Below are 20,961 nucleotides of genomic sequence, written 5' to 3'. Positions count from 1 at the left end.
TTTCCTGACTTGTTAATTTTAGCCATTCTGACTGGTGTGAGGTGGTATCTCATCGAGGTTTTGATTTGGATTTCCCTGATGCCGAGCGATGTTGAGCATTTTTCATGTGTCTGTTGGCCATTTGGATGTCTTCTTTGAAAAAATGTCGGTTCCTGTCTTCTGCCCATTTCTTGATTGGATTATTCTTTGGGTGTTGAGTTTGATAAGTTCTTTATAGATTTTGGATACTAGCCCTTTATCTGATATGTCATTTGCAAATATTTTCTCCCATTCTGTCGGTTGTCTTTTGTTTTGTGGACTGTTTCTTTTGCTGTGCAAAAGCTTTTTATCTTGATGAAATCCCAATAGTTCATTTTTGCCCTTGCTTCCCTTGCCTTTGGCAGTGTTTCTAGGAAGAAGTTGCTTTGGCTGAGGTCGAAGAGGTTGCTGCCTGTGTTCTCCTTTAGGATTTTGATGGACTCCTGTCTCACGTTTAGGTCTTTCAACCCTTTGGAGTCTATTTTTGTGTGTGGTGTAAGGAAATGGTCCAGTTTCATTCTTCTGCATGTGGCTGTCCAATTTTCCCAACACCATTTGTTGGAGAGACTGTCTTTTTTCCATTGGACATTCTTTCCTGCTTTGTCAAAGATGAGTTGACCATAGATTTGAGGGTCCATTTCTAGGCTCTCTATTCTGTTCCATTGATCTATGTGTCTGTTTTTGTGCCAGTATCGTACTGTCTTGATGATGACAGCTTTGTAATAGAGCTGGAAGTATGGAATTGTGATGCCGCCAGCTTTGCTTTTCTTTTTCAAGATTCCTCTGGCTATTCGGGGTCTCTTCTGGTTCCATACAAATTTTAGGATTATTTGTTCCATTTCTTTGAAAAAAGTGGATGGTATTTTGATGGGTATTGCATTGAATGTGTAGATTGCTCTAGGTAGCATTGACATCTTCACAATGTTTGTTCTTCCAATCCATGAGCATGGAATGTTTTTCCATTTCTTTGTGTCTTCAATTTCTTTCATGAGTATTTTATAGTTTTCTGAGTACAGATCCTTTGCCTCTTTGGTTAAATTTATTCCTAGGTATCTTATGGTTTGGGGTACAATTGTAAATGGGATCGACTCCTTGATTTGTCTCTCTTCTGTCTTGTTGTTGGTGTATAAGAATGCTACTGATTTCTGTGCATTGATTTTATATCCTGCTACTTTACTGAATTCCTGTATGAGTTCTAGCAGTTTTGGGGTGGAGTCTTTTGGGTTTTCCACATACACTATCATATCATCTGCAAGGAGTGAGAGTTTGACTTCCTTTTTGCCGATTTGGATGCCTTTGATTTCTTTTGGTTGTCTGATTGCTGTGGCTAGGACTTCTAATACTATGTTGAATAGCAGTGGTGATAGTGGACATCCCTGCCGCGTTCCTGACCTTAGGGGAAAAGCTCTCAGCTTTTCCCCATTGAGAATGATATTCGCTGTAGGTTTTTCATAGATGGCTTTTATGATATTGAGGTATGTACCCTCTATCCCTATACTCTGAAGAGTTTTGATCAAGAAAGGATACTGTACTTTGTCAAATGCTTTTTCTGCATCTATTGAGAGGACCGTATGATACTTGTTCTTTCTTTTGTTAATGTATTGTATCACTTTGATTGATTTGCGGATGTTGAACCAGCCTTGCAGCCCAGGGATAAATCCCACTTGGTCATGGTGAATAATCCTTTTAATGTACTGTTGGACCCTATTGGCTAGTATTTTGGTGAGAATTTTTGCATCCATGTTCATCAAGGATATTGGTCTGTAGTTCTCCTTTTTGATGGGGTCTTTGTCTGGTTTTGGGATCAAGGTAATGGTGGCCTCATAAAATGAGTTTGGAAGTTTTCCTTCCATTTCTATTTTTTGGAACAGTTTCAGGAGAATAGGTATTAATTCTTCTTTAAATGTCTGATAGAATTCCCCTGGGAAGCCGTCTGGCCCTGGGCTTTTGTTTGTTGGGAGATTTTTGAGGACTGCTTCAATTTCCTTAGTGGTTATAGGTCTGTTCAGGTTTTCTATTTCTTCCCGGTTCAATTTTGGTAGTTGATACATCTCTAGGAATGCACCCATTTCTTCCAGGTTATCTAATTTGCTGGCATAGAGTTGCTCAAAATATGTTCTTATAATTGTTTGTATTTCTTTGGTGTTGGTTGTGATCTCTCCTCTTTCATTCATGATTTTGTTGATTTGGGTCATTTCTCTTTTCTTTTTGATAAGTCTGGCCAGGGGTTTATCAATCTTGTTAATTCTTTCAAAGAACCAGCTCCTAGTTTCATTGATCTGTTCTACTATTCTTTTGGTTTCTGTTTCATTGATTTCTGCTCTGATCTTTATGATTTCTCTTCTGCTGGGTTTAGGCTTTATTTGCTGTTCTTTCTCCAGCTCCTTTAGGTGTAGGGTTAGGTTGTATATTTGAGACCTTTCTTGTTTCTTGAGAAAGGCTTGTATTACTATATACTTTCCTCTCAGGACTGCCTTTGCTGTATCCCAAAGATTTTGAACAGTTGTGTTTTCATTTTCATTGGTTTCCATGAATTTTTTTAATTCTTCTTTAATTTCCTGGTTGACCCATTCATTCCTTAGTAGGATGCTCTTTAGCCTCCATGCATTTGCGTTCTTTCCAACTTTCCTCTTGTGATTGAGTTCTAGTTTCAAAGCATTGTGGTCTGAAAATATGCAGGGAATAATCCCAATCTTTTGGTACCGGTGGAGACCTGATTTGTGACCTAGGATGTGATCTATTCTGGAGAATGTTCCCTGGGCACTAGAAAAGAATGTGTATTCCGTTGCTTTGGGATGGAATGTTCTGAATATGTCTGTGAAGTCCATTTGGTCCAGTGTGTCATTTAAAGTCTTTATTTCCTTGTTGATCTTTTGCTTAGATGATCTGTCCATTTCAGTCAGGGGGGTGTTAAAGTTCCCCGCTATTATTGTATTGCTGTCAATGTGTTTCTTCGCTTTTGTTATTAATTGCCTTATATAATTGGCTGCTCCCGTGTTCGGGGCATAGATATTTACAATTGTTAGATCTTGTTGGATAGACCCTTTAAGTAGGATATAGTGTCCTTCCTCATCTCTTATTACAGTCTTCGGTTTAAAATCTAATTTGTCTGATATAAGGATTGCCACCCCAGCTTTCTTTTGGTGTCCATTAGCATGGTAAATGGTTTTCCACCCCCTCACTTTCAATCTGGGGGTGTCTTTGGGTCTAAAATGAGTCTCTTGCAGACAGCATATTGATGGGTCTTGTTTTTTAATCCAATCTGATAGCCTGTGTCTTTTTTTTTTTTTTTTAAAGATTTTATTTATTTATTTGAGAGAGAGAGAGAGAGAGAAACAGCATGAGAGGGGAGAAGGTCAGAGGGAGAAGCAGGCTCCCCGCCGAGCCGGGAGCCCGATGTGGGACTCGATCCCGGGACTCCGGGATCATGACCTGAGCCGAAGGCAGTCGCTTAACCAACTGAGCCACCCAGGTGCCCCTAGCCTGTGTCTTTTGATTGGGGCATTTAGCCCATTTACATTCAGGGTAACTATTGAAAGGTATTAATTTAGTGCCATTGTATTGCCTGTAAGGTGACTGTTACTGTATATTGTCTCTGTTCCTTTCTGATCTGTGCTGCTTTTAGGCTCTCTCTTTGCTTAGAGGACCCCTTTCAATATTTCTTGGAGGGCTGGTTTCATGTTTGCAAATTCCTTTAGTTTTTGTTTGTCCTGGAAGCTTTTTATCTCTCCTTCAATTTTCAATGAGAGCCTAGCTGGATATAGTATTCTTGGCTGCATATTTTTCTCGTTTAGTGCTCTGAAGATATCATGCCTGTCCTTTCTGGCCTGCCAGGTCTCTGTGGATAGGTCTGTTGCCAATCTAATATTTCTACAATTGTAGGTTACATATCTCTTCTCCCGAGCTGCTTTCAGGATTTTCTCTTTGTCTCTGAGACTCATAAGTCTTACTATTAGATGTCGGGGTGTTGACCTATTTTTATTGATTTTGAGAGGGGTTCTCTGTGCCTCCTGGATTTTGATGCCTGTTTCCTTCCTCACATTAGGGAAGTTCTCTGCTATTATTTGCTCCAATATACCTTCTGCCCCTCTCTCTCTTTCTTCTTCTTCTGGGATCCCAATTATTCTAATGTTTCGTCTTATCGTATCGCTTATCTCTCGAATTCTGCCCTTGTGATCCTGTAGTTGTTTGTCTCTTTTTCTCAGCCTCTTTATTTTCCATCATTTGGTCTTCTATATCACTGATTCTCTCTTCTGCCTTATTTATCCTAGCAGTTAGTGCCCCATTTTTGATTGCACCTCATTAATAGCCTTTTTGATTTCAACTTGGTTAGATTTTAGTTCTTTTATTTCTCCAGAAAGGGTTTCTCTTTAACTTTCACGCTTTTTTCAAGCCCAGCTAGTATCTTTAAAGTCATGATTCTGAACTCTAGGTCCGACATCGTACTAATGTCCGTATTGAGTAGGTCCCTGGCTGACGCTACTATCTCTTGTTCTTTTTGCTGAGGTGATTTTTTTCGTCTTGTCATTTTGTCCAGAGGAGAATAGATGAATGAGAGAACAAAATGCTAACAGGTTAACAACGTCCCCAGCAAATATACTCTATACAAATCAGAAAAGACCCGAAACCAGGGGAAAAGAAAGGGAAAGAAAGAGAAAAGAAAGAAAGAAAAAAAAAACAAAAAGATTAAAAACAAAAAAAGAACAATACAAAAAAAAACCAAATATGATCAAATATGATCAGGCTAGTGCATAGATCAGTGCCACAGACTAGATTTTGGGCGTATTTTGGTCTGTTAGAAAAAAGTGCCTCCTAAAATTTTAAAGGAAGAAAGACTTATATATGTACAAAATAAGTGTTGATACAATGAAGGGATGGAAGATGACTGTAAAGATGAAAATTATAAAAGATTTTATAAAAGGAATTGATACGATAAGTTGTTTGAAAAAAGAAGAAGATTTAAAAAAAAAGGGAGAGAATGTGATCAGGCAGGAGACTAGAACAAAGCCATACACTAGTGATTTAGGGTATATTTTGATCTGTTAGAAGAAACTGTATCTCAAAATTTTAAAGAGAGAACAACTTATATATATATATGCCAAAAATAAGGGTAACTACTATGAAGGGATAAAATGACTCTAAAAATGAAAAATAAAAAATGTTTTTTTTAAAAAAAAGGATTGATAAGATGGTTGAAAAAGGGAAAAAGAGAAATTTAAAAAAAAACAGTTAAAAAAATTAACTTTGAAAAACTAATGAATCATGGTAAAAAAAAGCCATGAATTCTATGTGCAGTATTCCCCTAGCGCTGGAGTTCTCCCGTTCTCCTTGATCGGTAAATTTGGTCTTGGCTTGCTGGCTGTTCGTGCTGATCTTCTGGGGGAGGGGCCTGTTGCCGTGGTTCCCAAATGTCTTTGCCGGGAGGCGGAATTGCCCCACCCTTGTCGGTCCCAGCTAAGCAAGCTGCTTGGGTTTGCTCTCAGGAGCTTTTGTTCCCTGCAAGCTTTCTGTACGGCTTTGGAGGATGACAGTGAAAATGGCGGCCTCCCAATCTCCGCCCCAGAGGAGGCAAGAACTCGGGGCTCCGCTCCTCAGTGCGACCCCAGAGAAAAGCAGCCAGTCACTCCCGTGTCCCTGGTCTCCGGCCGCACTCCGTGCTCACCCGGCCTGTGACGGATAGTTTCTATCTCTGGCACCTGACCCCGTGTGGAGTCTCCAAACCCAGCAGATCCCTGAGGTGCGCTCCCATGCCGCTCCTCCCGGGGGAGGAAGGGGAGTCTCCCTGGATCTGCCACTTGTTGGGTCCCCGCTGGAGGAGCAGTGGCCTGACTGGGCCGCGGATCACAGTTTATGGCCACCACGAGCTGAGAGCCCGCGCCTCGGCTCCATCTCTGCAGCCGGCTTCCCCGCTCTGATACCTGGGAGCTCTGCTGCACTCCGGCACCCCCGGTCTTTCTGTGACCCCCAGGGTCCTGAGACCACACTGTCCTGCGAGGGTTCCACCTCCCGCTTAGCCACTGGAGCGACATCCCTCCACGGAACCGACTTCTAAAAGTTCTGATTTTGTGCTCCGCGGCTCTATCACTTGCCAGAAGCGGCCAACGGAGGCCCCCTCCCCCGCCGTCTATGCTCCCGAATATCGCCTCGGATTCACTTCTCCGCACATCCTACCTTCCAGAAAGTGGTCGCTTTTCTGTTCAGAGAGTTGTTGCTACTCTCCTGTTCGATCTCCTGTTGAGTTCGTAGGTGTTCAGAATGGTTTGATCCCTATTCAGCTGAATTCCTGAGACCAGACGAAATCCAGGTCTCCTACTCCTCCGCCATCTTGCTCCGCCCCCCGATGAACATTTTCTGTTTGTAAAATAGTTTCCCCCCTCCAACATAAAAATATTTTGTCATTGTAGGGGCGCCTGGGTGGCTCAGTTGGTTGAGCATCTGACTCTTGGTTTCAGCTCAGGTCATGATCTCAGGGTGGTGGGATCAAAGCCCATGTTGGGCTTCATGCTCAGTGCAGAGTCTGCTTGAGATTCTTTCTTTCTCCCTTTCTCTCCCCCTCTGCTCCTTTCCCACTCGTGCACCTGCAGCCTCTCTCAAATAAATAAATAAATATCTTTAAAATATATATATATAGTTATTGTAGGAAGTTATGGGTATACAGAAGATATGAAGACAATACTAACATTTGATCATAATCCCCATTACCCAGAAATAACTACTATTAGTTTTGTATTTCTTTCCCATCTTTATATGCATGTATTTTTAACATGTTTGAGATTGTAGCTAGATGCACAATTTGGAATTTCTTTTCCCCAAATAGCATTATATTATAAAAATTGTTTCATATCATTAAAAAACTTTTTTTTTAAGATTTCATTTATTTATTTGACAGAGAGACACAGCGAGAGAAGGAACACAAGCAGGGGGAGTGGGAGAGGGAGAAGCAGGCCTCCCGCAGAGCAGGGAGCCCAACATGGGACTCGATCCCAGGACCCCAACATCACGACCCGAGCTGAAGGCAGACACCCAACCGACCGAGCCACCCAGGTGCCCTAAAAAACTCTTCTCGGAGCACCTGGGTGGTGCAGTCAGTTAAACGTCCAACTCTTGGTTTTGGCTCAGGTCATGATCAATGTCATGAGATCAAGCCCCATGTGGGTCTCCACGCTCAGTGTAAAGTCTGTCTGGGATTCTCTGTCCCTCTCCCTCTGCCCCTCTTGCTCATGCTCTCTCGCTCTCTCTGTGTCTCTAAAATAAATCTTAAAAAAAAGAAAACCCTTCTTAATCATCAGTGTAGATGTCTACATATATTCCAATAAATGGATATACCATAATTTAACATTTCTTAATTTATAATACTGCTTTGATAATAAAAGAATCACGTTTGATTTCAATATACATAATATGTATCTTTATCTCTGACTTCCTTCAGAGAGATTCTTGGAAATACAGTTACTGGCTGAATGAGCATGAACATTTTAGAATTCTTCATCCATGTTGCCAAATTGCTTTTCAAAAAGGTTGTGCCATTTTACTATCTACAGCATAGCTGTGGAGAATCCATCTCATCAGACTCTTGCCTCCAGAGCATAAGAGAAAATGATCATAGCATTATCACAGTTCGATGACAGCTGTTAGCTTTAGCTCATATCAACAATGATAGGTTATGTTCATACTAGCCCTTAGAAATAAGCAGGTGCTAAGCTTAGAAGGACTGAATGTGAAAGATACCTAGGGAAGTATGCGCCAAGGCCATAATCTTCAAACTTTTACAGTCCCTTAGCCTCACAAAACTGAAGAAGCTTGTGTGCCTTATTCTTTTTTTATAGATTTTATTTATTTTTATTTGCTAGAGAGAGAGCGCATGCGAGAGAGAGAGAGAGAGAGAGCACAAGCAGGGGGAGCAGCAGGCAGAGGGAGAAGCGGGCTCCTTGCTGAGCAAGGAGCCCAATGTGGCACTTGAACCCAGGAACCAGGGATCATGACTGAGCCAAAGGCAGCCACTTAACTGACTGAGCCCACCCAGGCGTCCCTTGTGTGCCTTATTCTTTTTTTTTTTTAAGATTTTATTTATTTATTTGATAGAGCAAGAGAGCACAAGCAGGGGGAACAGTAGAGGGAGAGGGAGAAGCAGGCTCCCCGCCAAGCAGGGAACCCGATGCGGGGCTTGGTCCCAGAACCCTGGGATCATGACCTGAGCCGAAGGCAGACGCTTAACCATCTGAGCCACCCAGACACATCTTAAAATGTCTATTATTTCACCCCATTAAGATATAGGAGTAAGGCAATAAAAGATGAATTTCCTGATAAACATTTGAATGCCATTACAGGGGTGGCTGGCTGGCTCAGTTGGTAGAGCATGACTCTTGATCTCGGGGTTGTGAGTTCAAGCCCCACACTGGGTATGGAAATTATTTAAAAATACAGTCTTTTAAAAATAAATAGATAGGGCGCCTGGGTGGCTCAGTTGGTTAAGCGACTGCCTTCGGCTCAGGTCATGATCCTGGAGTCCCAGGATCGAGTCCCACATCGGGCTCCCTGCTCGGCGGGGAGTCTGCTTCTCCCTCTGACCCTCCCCCCTCTCATGCACTCTCTCTCTCATTCTCTCTCTCAAATAAATAAATAAAATCTTTAAAAATAAATAGATAAATAAATGCCACTACATGCCCGAAGGAGTAGCAGTAAAACTTGATTTTTAAGACAACTGTCAATTCTCAGATCTGCAGCCACCCTGCCTAGTGGGGACTTGGATACAAAAAAAATCACATGGATGAATTTAAACTTCCTCTCTGAACTGAGAGGGCAGTTATCAGCAAGAGCTGTAGAGTCAATGGTAATTTTGTGAGCCTCCTAGAGCCATAAAAACTTACTGCTGTGTAGGACTAAAGCAAGCATCAGATTTACCAAATAGAAGGTTCCTGTGATTAATACATGTGCCCTACTCAGAGGTCAGCGAAGGCAGCAGTTGTAAGGTTTTGATAACAGCCATAATGGGGCCACCTAGCAGTTGCCAGGAATGACTTAAAATGCCCCTGAATGCTGTAGGGTATTCCGGCTGATTCTGAAAAGTCAGAACAGTAGGAAAAGCCAAGCCTAAGATATAGCTCAGGAGGTTCTGGGCATCTTCATTAAGAGCACTACTGGAGCTATTTCTAAAACGTGAGATGACCCTTTAGTATTTGGGGAGCTAAAGTCTGACAGCATCCAAGATTTTAAAATAAATTGTATTTGAGGTGTCCATTCATTTGGCAAATTTGAGTGACTATTATGTACTGGACACTTGGGGGCGTACTATGTCTAGTAAGGCGTGGTCTCTGATCAGAAGGTGTTCACCTTCTAGTAAAGTCAAAGATTTGCAAACACAATTATACTACAAGACAATTCTATATAGTTGGAATGCCCATGAAGTGCAGAAAGTGCATAAACAATCCTAAATCTTCACAAAGAAGCATCTGATCCAAGTCTTGGATAAATGGGAATTTGCCAAGTGGAGAAGCAGAGAAAGGTTCTTTGGAACAGTGAGAACAGCATATGTAAATGTTCTAGACATGAGAGACAATATTTTTTGATAACTACAAAACATGTCAGTATTATCTGAGCAAAAAATAAGAGCAAGGGCATCTGGTGGTGTGGACTGGGGTCTAAAAAATGCTACTTCCTCCATAACTCAAGTAGCATCCTTTACCTTCAGCTACCTGTTAAAGTTGAAAAAACATTTTGATATAAAGGAGTTTGATTGGAAAAGGACCTGAGCTGGTACAGTAGCTAGTTTAATAGTCTTTGTTTCCTTGTCTGCTCCTTATTTTTATACTGTATATAGATCTACTTATATTGACCACACAGCAGTAAAATCACTATAAAAAGTGAAGTCTCCATATGAAATGCGTACAATTTGCTTTGTGAATTTAACAAGTTCCTTATCCCTTCTTTTGGTGGGGGAAGTGTCTAACTGATCTTGCTCAGCCCAACAATTCATCCTTTGATAATCTCTAATATAGCTTGAATCTAGAAGCCTTACATAACCATGTTATTTGCTCAGTAGAGAGGAAGGAATGGTAGATAGAAATAAAATAATCTAGCCTTTAACTTCTAATACTTCATTCTCTATTCTAAAGTTAACTAAACTCTCCACCCCTATCTGGACCTTTCTATTCACAAAGCTACATCTTTTGTGCAACCCTATTTAAAACAACCATTTATAAATTTATTTCTATTTCACAGCCTGAGATGGGATTCATCCTGCTTTTCACACTAAACTCAACATATTTTAAACTACAAAGACCTTTATCAGGTTGTAAAATATGACCTAACATTTAGCCTTTGGTAAAGAAACTTAAACAGAGGAAAATTCAAGATTGGGGGGTTCTTACTTGTTTTGTATATATATTATCCATATATCTGTAGATGTATATATATCCGTATATTCTCCATTTAGCCTATGTCTTGAGATAAATAATTCTCTGGCAAGCTTTCACAGGGCCACAGAATTGAATTTTTATAGGCAAATAAACATTTTTAAGAATGGGAATGACATCATAGGAAGGAAACTAAACGGAATGTTGGGGACCCACGTTCAAGTTCTAGGTTTGCATGTAACTAACTATCTGTCCTTGGATATGTTGCTTAACCAAGAGCTCTTGTCTTTAGTATTTATTTCTCTAAAAGGGATTTGAAGTAGAAAACCTCCAAGTTCAACAAATATATGGCCTGACTTTGGGACCAATATTGATTTCAAATCTCTTGTGACTTTTAACATTTGTAAATAATAAATATCTCAAATACTAATATTTCAGACTCTCTTCATGCCTGGACATACTACAGAGATTTGGTCTTGGTTTAGAATATAGAGTCCTACCATATCTTTATTCTTTTCCCATACTAGAATTATGTGACTCTAGGATAGATACAGAACAACATTCCATTCCATATCCACTATGCCACCTCCTTCTCAAGTCATTCCTCTTCCAAATTTTCAGCCACTTTACTGTTAAACTTTTCTACCTACGCTATAATTATCTTCAGAAATATATAATTTATCTTTTTCTAAAGTCAATATAAATTGTTTTTAACTCACAATGGTATTTGTTTAGAACAGCTGGATTGAATACTTACTGTGTATAATATGTATAATGGAACCTTAATTGCAATACTGATACAGGGAATGGTATAGAATTCAGATAGTGATTTTTGTCAGAGAAAATTTGGAAATTATTTGTAGATCTTAGTTACAATTTTCCAGGGGATTTGCCTTTATTTTCTCTGTGTTCCAGGTCTTGCCTGAAATTTAGAAGCCCCTTTGTTCCCCTTCCTTTCTGGTGCTATCAGTGGTGGTGATCACTGGGAAGAAAAGCCCGCTTCCACTGACCATGGAGAACACTCAGCATCTCTGCTTGATTGTGACAAGGGCAGTTTTTGGATGGATCATGAAATGCTTCTAAAGTAGCCAAGAGTTAACTCTCCTAACTTTTTTATATAATAAGCATGTTACCATCAAGGTAACTTACCCAGTAGAATCAACTACTAGTGGAATCACATTATTTATACATGTAACTTATGCAAATTTAGCTTTACTAAAACACAATAAGAAAGTGCATGAGTGAGAGGGAAAAATAATACTTTAAATAGCGCATGTTTAACCATCCTTTTCAGGCAGTGGATAAAATCAAATCTGAAACAGTCAATTCATGTTGGTGAAAGTTACCAAAAGAATGTGAGGATGATTTTAAAGGTGATTGTTCAGGTGGCCAGGCAAGTGGGTTGGAGAGCTTCTTTGACATTTACAAGGCTTATTGAAGGTTGTTGAGAAGCTATACTTGAGTTAGAGGAACTGACAAAATCTTTTATAAAGAATGACATGAGGAGAACAAATTGAAATTTTTGTAAATTTACTTAAGTGTTCAAAGGAGCGAAACATCTGGTTAAATTTCTGAGTGTTCTTTATGGATTTTCAGTGGTTATTTTTTACCATACGCTATTACCTCTTTACAACTTGTCGCCTAAGTATGATGCTACCCCACCCACCAAATGTACCAATTTAGTTTGATAGTGTAAATTGGGTAAGACAATGGGTAATTTCATTAAGAAGCCAGTTCTTGGCTGATAATTCCATTATTTTTAAAATGTGGCATGATCTTCTTTCTCATAGTAGAAGAAGTCTTTGAATTTAAAATCTAGATTCTATAATAAAATGACTGTTTCTTGACCATCCTAGTAATTTGTGCCATCTACACCATTTTACTTTGTTGCTGCTAGGGTCTTTTTCCACCCATATCTATAGCTTAGACAGTTACTACCTTGGGATTGTTAAAAAATAATAATAATAATAATAATAATTGGCTGGGTGCCTGGGTGGCTCAGTTGGTTAAGCGACTGCCTTCGGCTCAGGTCATGATCCTGGAGTCCCGGGATCGAGTCCCACATCGGGCTCCCTGCTTAGCAGGGAGTCTGCTTCTCCCTCTGACTCTCTTCCCTCTCGTGCTCTGTCTCTCATTCTCTCTCTCTCAAATAAATAAATAAAATCTTTAAAAAATAATAATAATTGGCTAAATTATTATTTAAACAGATACTGTTTTATTTGTACCAAATATGTGAAGTACATTTTTCTTTTATGATCATACAGGTGAACATGATTAAAGATGATGGGACAGTTATTCATTTCAACAATCCCAAAGTCCAAGCTTCCCTTTCTGCTAACACCTTTGCAATTACTGGTCATGCAGAAGCCAAACCAATCACAGAAATGCTTCCTGGAATATTAAGTCAGCTTGGTGCTGACAGTTTAACAAGTCTTAGGAAGTTAGCTGAACAGTTCCCTCGGCAAGGTAGGTATTTCAGTTTAGTATCTTTCCTTCTCCACTGTAATCTAAAGAACCTAATGATTTAAAAGGTGTCCCATTTTATGCTGGAAGGATTTATTTGTATGTAAATTTTACTTTTAAAAATGTTGCTCATATGCTTCATAAATTTTTTAATTTGTTTCTTTAAAAACTGTGCAATGTAGCATATAGAATATATAGATACATTCTGGTAATAATAGAGTTGAGAGGTAACTACCTAAAAGATTTACCGACCACGTTTTACAGACAGTATTCAATACTCACTTCTGAATAATGACAAGAAGAAGATATTGTTGTTAGAGAACTGTATTTTTGTTTAATATTGTTGATTGAACTATAGGCATGGCAACTGTAAGTTCTGAATTTCCACAATAGCCCTGGTTTCAAATGTGTCTTCTCACCCCCAAAAATCAAAGAGCCTTTTACATCAGTGCCCATACTACATAGCTGGATACTTTCTTACACCAGAAGAGATGGAAAGTCTTGAATATTTATTTTTGATTTCAAGCATATGGAATTTGTAGAATAAATTAACTATAATGTCTTTTTATTCCAGCTCATCAGAATTATTTCATTTTCCAAATTTTACCTTCACTGCCCATTGAAACTTCCAGCTATAGTTAGTGTATACCTAATGAAGTTAAAGTGTTATTGATTTTAGTGTTAAGTAAAAAATATGGTATTAGATCAGACAATCTTTGGCTTTTTCTGAACAACTATGTAAGATTTAGACAGGAGAAAAGAATGAACATTATAAGTGTTCTGTAAAGGCCTTTGTTCTCAAGAACTAATATTAAAATAAACGTTTTGTAGTGTTGGATAGCAAAGCACCAAAACCAGAAGACATTGATGAAGAGGATGATGATGTTCCAGGTAAGTGACATTTCTTTAGCTCTAAGATTTTTAGCAGCCTGTTTATCTCATTTAATTCATTGTATAATGACTTTTAATTTTTGTTGATGGTGAGTTCATGAATTTAAATTGATTCACAATAATATGGATACACTCTAATGAAAAAGAATGAAAGTCCTCCCATTTAGAACTTAGAAATTATCACACAAAGCTCTGCTGCCTGCATTTGTTAAATTAGAATCACTGTGATTTTAAATTTGCATAGTTATTGTTAAAACATTTCCGTGGGAATTGTGATTGACATATGAAAATACTGTTCACCTTAGTTTGCACAGACAAAAAAAAGACTAACATTTCCTTAGGATTACTGTTTTAAAAGCAGATAAATGAAGCATTATTAGTGAAATGCCACCAGTTCATTTCTGCTTCTTGTCCTGTAGGTTTTTAGTCAAATTCTAATAGCCACAATTTGGTTTTTATTAGGGTTAGAAGTTAGGAATTTCATTTACCTCTTTTTTTTTTTTATATCTTTAACTCATTTACTTTTGTTTTCCAGATCTCGTAGAAAATTTTGATGAGGCATCAAAGAATGAAGCTAACTAAAAATTTTTCTGGAGTTTGGAAGCTGGCATGGACTAGATTTAACAAATCAGCTATGTGGTTCCAAAGTTTTACAGACATGGAGAACATCAACTGTTACTAGTTCAGTAATATAAATATTTTGTATATTAATAATGCTGTTTGTTCAGCATTTTTCGGTCATTTGATTTTGCATTTTGCACTTCCTCCCAGGATCTATTCTTTCGGTCAAAATACGAAGTATTGGTGCAGTTTGAGGGTGTTTTGGTGTTTGATTCTCAGTTTTCTGTTTTGTTTTTTCGTTGGGGTATTTTTGGTGTGTGTATGTGTATGTATGTGTGTGGGTATGTGTGTATACAGCGGAGAGCAAATTGGAAAACAGTTCTATTTATCCTCCTTCTTCCCCCAGTAGAAAATAAAACAAATCTTCACATTTGTTATTTTTAATTTTTTTCTAATGCACAGAATTAATGAGAAGTGAGTATCTTGGATTTCAGATCTGAGGAGATTTTACCCTTGGAAGTTTGGTTTTAATTTGCTTTGTTAACATATTTTTTTATACATTTCTCTGGGTTTAAAATGTCTTGAGATATTTTGCCACCAGCTCCATGTTGGCATAGGGGTAGCATATCTTTGGTGCATTTGCCTTAGATTCACTTACCTAGTCAGACCCAGAAGATTTTCTTCTAGCTTTCTTCCTAAATGCCCTTTTCCCTCTCCTTTTGGTCTCCCAGTGTCCTGGTCAGCCTTTGGTAATGCTTTTCCTCATCTTCTACCTAGCCTGAGAAAGATGTTCTCCATATAGAGTTAAGTGAGTGCCTAATCCCTCTTTTGGTAAGACAGTTTTCCCTCATCTTGAGGAACAACAGCTCCATCTTCAATTTTTTATTTCCCCCTTGACTCTATAGTTTGGTAGATTTCAAACTGGAATAGCTAGCATGTGTTTGCTAAATAATTTTATGCCAGCCTTATCCTGTATACTAGCTGTTCTTAATAGCAGGTACAAAAATGCCTGTTTTCAGCAAGGTTAAAATTAGGAGTGTCCTTTTGAGTCAGAAAAAGATAGGCCATAGACTCCTTCCCCAGCACAAATGGTCATTCTTTGAAATGGTACTGACTCCAGGAGGATTTCTTCAATCACTCTCCTACTCTTGGTCTTGAACCTACCTCTGGATTGGATCTTACTGTTGTAGCTGCTCACAGCATCCTCCTGCATGCTTAGAGTAATGCTTTTGGGGGAACACTAGTAAAATACAGTATTTATTTTTTTCACCTCCTTTCAGAGGACTTGGATGTAAGTTGCATTCATTAATTCAAGTTTCCCTCTTGCTGTCTGATGATAAAAGCTTGCATTTTGCTATATCAGCATTTGTTACCGCCAATATTTAAGGATAAGATTTAGAAAATCTATCATTTCCTGGCCCACCAGCAAACTAACTATGGCTTAACCTTGCAGCATATCTACTTTTCTTTCAAGCTAGATATCTTTATTTGATATCTAAAGTGCAAGACCAACAACATATCAAGAGATCTGTAGACAAGAAGGCAAAGCTCTTGTATTTTTTTCATCCAGACACTTCAATTTATTTTATAAATTTGTTCATTTTTCCTGTTCTGTTTTATATAATATATGGACTTAACTACAAAATAAAGTAACAGTAATAAAATAACAAAAGAGGATAATATTTCCTCTTGTGCTTCTCTTATTATTGTCTACAGAATTTCCATCTTTTGTATTTCCTCTCTACTCCCCAACCCCAGATGAATTTCAGCCCAGTCATTATTTGAAATAATGTTTCATCCATTGTTAGGTTAATAGCTCTAAATGATCCACATAGTCCAGAATTCTTTGCCTCTGACTGTCCCTGATGGGCACATTGTGGGACAGAGAGAGTTATGGAGACTTCCAAGTGATTAAGGACATATAGGAGATAGTATAGCAAATGAAAAAAGACACTCATCTGGAAATCAGGATACTTGGATCCTGGTCCAGGCTTGGCATTAACTATGTGAGCTGGGAAGGTCACCTAACTACTCTGAAGTTCATCATCAGACAAGTAAGATGTTTCTAAAGCTTAATATTTTTTCTGCTCCTGTAGTTCGGTGAATCTCATTTCTGAAAATTCTCAAGGAACTGATTTTATATATTTCCAGAAATGCCTGTTTTTATCAAGACCCATAAAGCTTTTTTGTATGTATATACTCTTTACTCTTTTTCCTTTTTGATCACATTGTAACTACTCACCCAGAGGAGCTCTGGTCAGTATTTCCTTTTATCCTATGGACAACAACTCTTAATGGCTGGCTTCCTTTGGGTGCAATGAGCCAATACTCTTTTTTGTCTTGTATTTTCATACCTTCCCCTTTCCTGGACAAAGCATACTGAGATCTTGACTCAATCCAAAGAAGTGTTCCTGCCTTCAGAGTGAGCAAGCATGAATAAGAGTATGAATGAAACTTTGTAAATAGTGTTCTTGGCATAAATATTACACAACTTTTTAATATAAGATGTAGTTACTAAATGTATACTTTCTACGAAGATCATGTATTTATTGCCAAGATAACTATAGAATAAGCATTTTCTGGGAAAATTCACCTTAAAATTTGGGAATAATTCAAGAAATGTCTGTACAAAATTGATTCATGGTCTTAGTTTTTGTGATTAGTCCTTTCCATTCATGTGAAGGTCCTCATTTATCTGTCTTGGGGAGGCCCAAAGTAAATAGTTGGGACCCTATACTTGTTTTATCCTACTCTTCCTATTAAGTAATGGTTTAAGAATTGGGGCGCCTGGGTGGCTCTGTCGGTTAAGCGTCTGCCTTTGGCTCAGGTCATGATCCCAGGGGCCTGGGATCGAGTCCCACGTTGGGTTCCTTGCTCAATGGGAGCCTGCTTCTCCCTCTGCCTGCCGCTCCCCCTGCTTGTGCTCTCTGACAAATAAAATCTTAAAAAAAAAAAAAAAGAATACACCAAGCACTTTGATTTGTTGTTAAGTAATTAGTATTTATGGGATTCTGTTAATTTAATATGCATACCGGGTTCCTGTGAAGACCCATATTGGGCTGTGTTTGATTTGTTTCTTTGTTGTAATTCAGTGTTTAACCTAACTATGCTATATGTCCATAAATGACATCATGATTGGACAGTATGGTATAGTAGGAAATGCACAGGTTTTTAGATAGAGGTCAGTTTCATTACCTACTGTGCTGTAACCTTTCTAACATGGCTCCTGCAGTGCACAACTTCAGGGGCCATCATTCATATTTGTTGTGTTCCAGGGAGCACCATTTTCATAGAATACAGTGTGAATAGTGCCCCTGTAATAGTGCAGTGATGGCCTTGGTCTCTGAACCTGTTTCCTCTTCTGTAAAATGGTGCCTGAAAAATGGTCAAATAGGGTTCCTTAGAACTCCTGAAATGGTTAACATGAAGAAGAAAGATGATTCAAGTGTGTCATCTCCCAAGCCATGGCAGAAAGGAGTTCATGGTTCTAGGCACAGCAAGGCTCCATTCTACACTGTTAACCTCCAGTTCAACCTTTATTGCTCTGCCAGATAAGAGTTTGCCTGGATTATCATAGCCTCCCCATTGGTCTTGTTTATGAGTTGCTCCCTTCAGTTCATTCTCTACACAGGAGACAAACTACCTAAATTTCATATCTGAGCATGTCACAGCCTTAAACATTTATCTCCAACATGCCATTCTGTTTCAAGCTACCATTCCTTTGCACATATTTTTACTATGGTACAATATTAAGATTATTTAATTTTCTTTATGCTTTGCCCCTCTAGATCATGAGCACCTTGAGGGCAGATGGGGTGTCATACATCTTTTATCTCCAACATATAGTATAGTAACCAACATGTAGTCTACTCATGATCATAATAACTAATACAGAGTGAATCCTTAACTGTTGGATACAGAGTTATCTCATTGAACTCTCAAACAGTCCAGTGGGACAGACACTCTATCCTACTTTTTTAATTTTTACTTATTTTTTAAGTAAATTCTACATCCAACATGGGGCTTGAACTCATGATCCTGAGATAAGAGTTGCATGCTCCACTTTCCGTGCTGATAGCACTCCTGCAAACATGGTGAACATTCCTAAAACCTGCCAAACTTTCTGCAAGAAGTGTGGCAAGCACCAATCACAAAGTGACACAGCACAAGAAAGGTAAAGATTCTCTTTATGCCCAGGGAAAGCGGCTTTATATGACAGGAAGCAGAGTGGCTATGGTGGGCAGACTAAGCCAATTTTCCAGAAAAAGTCTAAAACTACAAAGAAGATTGTGCTGAGGCTTGAATGTGTTGAGCCCAACCGCAGATCTAAGAGAATGCTGGCTATTAGGAGATGAAAGCATTTTGAATTGGGAGGAGATAAGAAAAAGGGCCAAGTGATCCAGTTCTAAGCTTCATATTTTGTTATATTATGAAGACAATAAAATCTTGAGGTTATGTTAAAAAAAAAGTTGCATGCTCTACTAAATAAGCCAGCCAAGTGCCCCCGTCCTACTTTAAAGAGGAAGAAAGAATGGTTTAGGGAAGGTGCCAAGAGTTATACAACTGATTGGTAGGAGAACAAGGATTCCAATCTAAATCTATCAAATTCTAGAGTCTAAACACTAAACATCACTCCACACCATTCAACAAATGTTTACTGAAATGAAAATTATGTTTATGTGGCCTACAGACAGATAACCTCATATATACTCAAATATCACTCAACATTAGTCTGTAAATCAAACCTAAAGACTTATTTAAGAAGTAAGTTTGAAGCTTTTTTTAAAGTAGGATTTGTAATTTTTTGTATATTCAGGAATTGACTTTCATAAACTTATATATTGCATACCTGGGATAGGATCCGTAGTTGGAAGTGTTTGGGCAAAAACTCTTAGGTTGCATATGTTGATTTCCTTGACACTGGTGTTTCTTCTGAAAATTTTGCCACCTTTTAGGCATACCTTGTCAAAAATATTCTGTAAACTTGAGCAAGGTGGTGATGAATTTATCCTGCAGACACGCTTTTTCTGTTTAAATATCAAAAAACAAAGAAAAAAAACAAGTTTAGCGGTGCCTGGCTGGCTCAGTTGGAAGAGCATGTGACTCTTGATCTCAGGGTCATGAGTTCAAGCCTCATGTTGTGTAGAGATCATTTAAAAAAATAGTAATTAAGGTCAGTAGGTTAAGCATCTGACTCCTGATTTTGGCTCAGGTCATGATGTGAGATAGAGCCCCATGTTGACTCCACACTCAGCAGGGAGTCTGCTTCTCTCCCTCTCCTCCCTCTCCCTCTGCACCTCCCTCTGCTCATTCTCTCTGTCTCTCAAATCTTTAAAAATAAATTTAAAAAACAAAAGTCTACAAAAAAACTAATAAATTTGGCAAAGTTGCAGGATACAAAACCAACATACAAAAATCAGTTGTATTTCTGTACACTAAAAAGGAAATTAAGAAAACAACTCCATTTATAACAGCAGCAAAAAGAATACTATACTTAGAAACAAACTTAACCAAGGAGGCAAAAGACTTCTACACTGAGGGGCGCCTGGGTGGCTCAGTTGGTTAGGCTTCTGCCTTCAGCTTAGGTCCTGCTCTCAGGATCTTGGGATGGAGCCCCTCGTAGGGCTATCTGCTCAGTGGGGAGTCTGCTCCCTCTCCCTCTGCCCCACCCCGTCCCGGCTTGTGCTCTCTCAAGCTCTTGCTCTCAAATGAATAAAATCTTCAAAAAAAAAAAATAGAAAATGTTTGCAAGTCATATATCTGCTAAGGAATTAATGTCTATAACATATAAGTAACTACAACTCAGTAACAAAAAACAACCTAATTCAAAAATGATCGAAAGACTTGAATAGACGTTTTTCCAAAGGAGATACACGAATAGCCAGTAAGTGCATGAGAAAATGTTCAACACTAATCATCAGGGAAATGCAATTAAATTAAAACTACAATAAGCTATCACTTCACACCTATTAGAATGGTTATTTTGGGGAGGGTAAGTGTCAGGGTGCCTGGGTGGCTCGGTTGGTTAAGTGACTTCATTCAGTTCAAGGTCATGATCTCAGGGTTCTGGGATCCAGGCCTGTGTCAGGCTCCCCACTCAGCAGGGAGTCTGCTTGTCCTTTTCCCTCTGACCCTCTACCTGCTCATGCTCTCTCTCTCTCAAACAAATAAAATCTTAAAAAAAAAAAGGGGGGGTTGGCAAGGATGTGGGGAAATTAGAACCGTTGTGCATTGTTGGTGGGATTGTAAAATGATGCAGTCACTGAGGAAGACAGTACAGTGATTGCTCAAAAAATTAAAACAGATGTACCATATGATCCAACAATTCTACCCCTAGGTGTATACTCAAAAGCAGAGACTGAAACAAATGTTTTTACACCCATGTTCATTACAGCATTATTTGCAATAGCCAAAAAGTAGAAACAACCCAAATGTCTGACAACAGATGAAAGAATCAACAAAATGCAGGAGGCTCAGTCGTTAAGCGTCTGCCTTCAGCTCAGGTCGTGATCCCGGAGTCCTGGGATCGAGCCCCACGTCCGGCTCCCTGCTCCGCGGGAAGCCCGCTTCTCCCTCTGCCACTCCCCCTGCTTGTGTTCCCTCTCTGGCTGTCTCTCTCTGTCAAATAAATAAATAAGATCTTAAAAAAAAAAGGAATCAACAAAATGCATATACA

General features: G+C 38.9%; 1 protein-coding gene across 1 annotated transcript in view; it reads left to right on the top strand.

The window, feature by feature from the left end:
• Positions 1–15,967, top strand: part of BTF3L4 (basic transcription factor 3 like 4) — a 30,562-nt gene extending 14,595 nt beyond the window's left edge. Inside the window, exons 4-6 of the mRNA XM_028106767.2 lie at positions 12,635–12,836; positions 13,665–13,724; positions 14,260–15,967. Coding sequence (XP_027962568.1) covers positions 12,635–12,836; positions 13,665–13,724; positions 14,260–14,306 — 309 coding nt within the window. The 3' untranslated portion in view covers positions 14,307–15,967. The remainder of the gene's footprint in view (positions 1–12,634; positions 12,837–13,664; positions 13,725–14,259) is intronic.
• Positions 15,968–20,961: the final 4,994 nt, after the last annotated feature.

Source organism: Eumetopias jubatus, unplaced genomic scaffold (genome assembly GCF_037043125.1).
Source record: "Eumetopias jubatus isolate StellerSeaLion01/CBP00866 unplaced genomic scaffold, mEumJub1_p1.0 scaffold_4, whole genome shotgun sequence".
Classification (NCBI taxonomy): Eukaryota; Metazoa; Chordata; class Mammalia; order Carnivora; family Otariidae; genus Eumetopias; species Eumetopias jubatus.
This window is presented reverse-complemented; position numbering and strand designations above follow the sequence as displayed.